We start from the raw sequence: 5179 nt of genomic DNA, 5'->3' as shown, positions 1-5179 counted from the left end.
TCATAATCACAGTTCGAAAATCGGATCCCGTCTCGTTCAAAGACACCGTTGGTGTTAGTTCTGGAAAATACCCATTACTAATCAATACTGACCCGTGTTCACCCTTCCAAGGAAAAGAGTTCCGCGGAGATATAGTTTCTTAAAAGTATTCTTGGCCCAACACCAAAACTAGTTTGAGCTGCTTAATTAACAATTAGTACTCCTCGCTTTGAATTAACCCTTTTAAAACTAATTTAAGTTGATTAAGTAGATACAAAGATGTAAAAAGCATATTTTAGAAATATATTCAGGTATAATTTACGATGTTTTTGACGTAATGGAACATTTACATGTTGTCCCTTTAAACGAACTATGTTTGGTCATCTTCAATATTTTAATGCATAGCGCTAATTGTGATCCACTCTTGTATATTCCAGACGATGATCTAGCTCTATCTATGGATGGGGAAGGATATGGGTATGACCAGCCTGGAGATGGTGACTTTAAAAAGAGTAAACAAACCCTGATACTGAACCATGGATTGGACAAAGCACAAGTGGTGGTAACAGACCGGATAACTCTTCATGATAAACCTTGTTATAAAACTGGGTATGGTCGACTTCCGGTAACTTTTGCTCCCAGCCCAGTTATTGTAAGTATTTTTAGCCTATTAGCTATTATTTCTCCAGTCAAATTGTGTTGTTCAATGTTTCTACAGGGAGCCGTGGTGGTTCAGTGAGTTAGACGCTTGTTCGCTAACCTGAAGCTCCAGGCTGGTATTCTCGAACCGATCTTACGACTAGGATGTCCCAGGATCTTATCTTCTAAAACTGTTTCTAGGATGTCCTAGCACTAAGATCGGTTCGAGAATACCTGGCCAGGGTTCAATCCCTCTATACACATTGGCAAACGATGGTAGCAGAACTTTTCATCTGAGGAAGTATATCATAATTTCATGCAACTAATATTATCGTAAAATAAAATGAGTGTTCCATGAAACAAAATTCAAAACATAAGAAACATCTTCAGAATAGAACATTGCTATATTCTAAAATGAGTTGCATGAGATTTCAGCAATAGCCAATCATGTTGTTTATCTAGAAGTCATATGTAAAATAATAGGTCAATCAAACACGTTTGAAGGGAGACTTTATTATTACTAGAAAATTTTCATGGGATTGCAATGTAACGTCTGAACACAGAGTTCCAAGCAACACAACTTACATACTATTACTCCTATAAGTATAATATCTTCATGCGTACCATTAATATAACTGACGTGTTTTTGCAGGAGAAACAGCCAGTTTCCAGTACTGTATATTTTGCTCAGCCTCCCAACTATCTGGGGTTATCCATTATAACTTGTATGTGCTGTTTCTGGCCTATTGGTATAGCTGCTACATGTTATTCTATTGGGGTAAGTACAGCTCATTTATAAACTTCAGGGCACTTCACACCAATGTTAATATGTACTGATGATCCGTACAACGTACATCAAAAGTGTGTAAATAACATGATCAAATTGAAATTGGTTCACCGCCGTTTGCCACGCTCCCAAAATCTAACATGGCAAAACAGGGCCGTAACTACAACAAGGTAAATGAGACAAATGCTTTATACCGAATTAGACAAAAAAGAAGTTGTAGATTCAAAACTAAAATAGGATATCCGCTAAATTTACGCTTATTAAATGTCTACGGTAAAATCGATTACCGCTTGAATTCTACTGAAAGGGTTGCGATAAAAGACTGTCTAGTTACGGCCCTGTACAATGACAGTTGCCTGAGGTCAGATTGCTGACACTAATGATATTCATAATGTTGCCTTTTCAAACCACGCTTCATGGTAAATTATATATTCTGTACACGAAACTGACAAATTACTACCTAATTCAATTTCCTTATTCTTTTAGTCTTCGAATGCAGCTGAACGGATGGACTTCGCGACAGCTAAATCAAATGGACAAATAGCTAAAAGATTGTGTATTGCGGCAATAATTTGTGGAATTACCATGTACGTTCTGTGTGGAATCCTGATTCATAAATATGTGGTGATGACGCCTTAATTGAAGGAGCCATCCCGCAATGCTAACTTAAAGGATGTGTCCCGCTAAATCTTATCCTCGTGTTTCATCATATCTGTAAGGGTCGGTGGTTTTTCTTAGAATCATTTATTACAGGGGATGAATAGGGGCCGCAGAATTGTCAAGGGGAGGGGGGAGGGGGAGCGGGGCGGAGGCAACATCACCAGACATTTAAATACTCAATGATACGAAATTTGAAACTGGGGGCCGGGCAAATACTCCACCCTAGAAATGCCACTGCTGGAAATATTTCCGTTATATTGTCAAATTATAGATGTATTTTGTGAGATCGTTATTCAAAGATACCATTGATAAACCTTACTCTCAGTTATCAGCAGGATACTTTTAAACAATTCAACTTCCATAAAACTCCGATGTGAGACAATGGATTAAGTATAAGATTTGAACGACATTTAGAAGTGAGGAATACCGACTACATATCACAAACACATGACAATATTATAGAATAAAACACACTCCTTTAATAAATAGTTTTAAGTGATTGAAGAATACTCACTGCTTAAAAGTTCCATCATTTTTTGATCAAAGAATTAAAGAAAAAAGTCAATAACTACACTACCAGACTGCCTTTCAAACAAAAAAGTACACGCGACTGATAAAACCAAGAACACAGACTTCAGAAAGTTAACTTATTGAAAGCAAGGATATTGTTTTATGAAATTAAACCGGTGGAAAATTTAATAGAAATTTATCAAGGCAATAACATTTCTACAAAAAGGCGATATTGAAATTGATATTAAAAAATGGGTAAATGGAACCTAGAATATTAGTCGTCGTTATCAGCGATATCATATTCTCGAACTTTGTGCATTTCATCAGTGGCTCAACTAACATAGGGACTGGTGAACCGAGTCTACGAGCCCCTTAAGTGGGTTCAGACCCCAGAAACAAATGCAAGAGAGGGGTCCCCAACCCACATGAAGTCCACGGGCTCCCACTAATCAAGTTGGGTCACTGCATTTCACGTGGATTATCTGTATGTGCTCTGTGTGACTCTTTCGACAGCTGTACACACCAACTCCCATACTCGTCCCACGGTTTGGTGTTATGAAGTATGCTCTATAATTCAGGACACGATTAACCTTGTTATCTTCACGCTTAAGATCTGCATTTCATTAGATTCCATTACCCAATAAATTGTTGTAAAATAAAAATGTTCAGATTGCTACTTTCATTTTCCTTTCATTTCACTCTATACAATTTCTATAAACTATCAAATTTTTAAATTGGCTCGAAATAGCTTAGCGTAAAACTCTAGTCCATTTCATTTAATAAGAGTTTTATTGGCAATGAAATTTCTAGAGTAGCACAAGTAAAATAGAAAATGTGTTTTTTAAGTTAATGACCTATTTTGGTTTTCATTTAAGAGAAAATGAAGAGTAATAAAGTACAATAACTCGTTCTTGTTAAAATATAAAAACCGTTATTTAAGATATTGGTAATAAAAATATTTCGGAAAGTTTTCTTGTATCATTTAATGAGAGTTTAATAGACCATAGAAGCTTTATACAACTGGGAACGATTCGAAATGGAAAAACAAGTTACAGTAATTAGGTTCAGTTGTGAGATTATGTTTTAAAGACGTTTGTTTCACAACGGTGTGGCTCGAACAGTGTTACAATGCCAAGCTATTACGCACTTCATCTTATACCTTGACTGGATAGCTACTATTCTTGTTTCACGGAATGCAGCGCTTTGATTGGATTTTATGCAAGCGAATATAGCCAATCGAGGCCTCTGATAGGTTGTATACAATAGTGCACAGCGATGCTTTTTAAAAACTTCCGTGATACAAAAATAGTGGCTATCACAGTTAAGATAATAACTTGGCATTCTTCCATGGACGTATGGACACCGCTTCCATTGATATTGACGAGGAAAGTAGACTTGCTTCCACCTGTTTTCATTACCAGTAGCATCCTGTCATTACGAAGATCCTTTCTACCAACTGTATAGAGAGAAACTAAAACAGGGCCTAGTTTTTCTGACCATCCTCCAGCCGACAACTGTTAAAGTGGAATCAGAGTCTGGAACAGAGGTAGATGTTTCGGACTGGCAGCTGTAATGAGGTTATGTACCTGAATGTTTCCATTTAAATTGAAAAGAGTTTATGAATACAAGCAATAAATATCACATTATTCTCCGATATAAATAGATTCATATGTGACCAGTCTAATCAAACTTAGACCCAACTTTCGTTTCGTTTTCTTATTAGTTGTTATTTTGAGTATAACCACTAACTCTGATCACATCCTAAAAATCTGATTGGTCAGAACTTTTCGTTTGCACATTGACAGAGCTTGATTTTATCTAATTAATAGTAATTATTAGTAGGGAAATTAGATTATCCATCACATAAAATGTCTTTCACGTTTTTAACTGCCCTTCTATTGTCTTCGTGTCACATTTCCTTTGGCAGGTTCTAATCTTTCCTTCATTCCGTGCCACGAAAACTTCAATACTACATCGGTATTCACACGGCGAGTTTAAATTATATACATGACTAAATATTTTCACTGTTAAAATAGTGCTCAATACCGTAATTGTAGAGCGATATAGAAATACTACTGTTAAAATAGTGCTCAATACATCAATTGTAGAGCGATATAGAAATACCACTGTTACAATAGTGCTCAATACATCAATTGTAGAGTGATATAGAAATACCACTGTTAAAATAGTGCTCAATACATCAATTGTAGAGCGATATAGAAATACCACTGTTACAATAGTGCTCAATACATCAATTGTAGAGCGATATAGAAATACCACTGTTACAATAGTGCTCAATACATCAATTGTAGAGTGATATAGAAATACCACTGTTAAATAGTGCTCAATACCGTAATTGTAGAGCGATAGAGAAATATCACTGTTAAATAGTGCTCAATACATCAATTGTAGAGCGATATAGAAATACCACTGTTAAAATAGTGCTCAATACAACAATTGTAGAGTGATATAGAAATACCACTGTTAAAATATTGCTCAATACATCAATTGTAGAGTGATATAGAAATACCACTGTTAAAATAGTTCTCAGTACTTCAATTGTAGAGTGATATAGAAATACCACTGTTAAAATAGTGCTCAATA

General features: G+C 35.7%; 1 protein-coding gene across 1 annotated transcript; it reads left to right on the top strand.

The window, feature by feature from the left end:
• Positions 1-316: 316 nt before the first annotated feature.
• LOTGIDRAFT_158349 (hypothetical protein) lies at positions 317-2044 on the top strand (the record flags this gene model as incomplete). Its single annotated transcript, XM_009051064.1, has 3 exons — positions 317-631; positions 1271-1396; positions 1892-2044. The coding sequence occupies 3 exons, from the start codon at positions 317-319 to the stop codon at positions 2042-2044; spliced, it is 594 nt and encodes a 197-aa protein (XP_009049312.1).
• Between the last annotated feature and the right edge of the window lie 3135 nt (positions 2045-5179).

Source organism: Lottia gigantea, assembly GCF_000327385.1.
Source record: "Lottia gigantea unplaced genomic scaffold LOTGIsca_16, whole genome shotgun sequence".
Taxonomy (NCBI): Eukaryota; Metazoa; Mollusca; class Gastropoda; family Lottiidae; genus Lottia; species Lottia gigantea.
The sequence above is the reverse complement of the archived record's forward strand: the minus strand, read 5'-3'. Positions and strand labels throughout refer to the sequence as shown.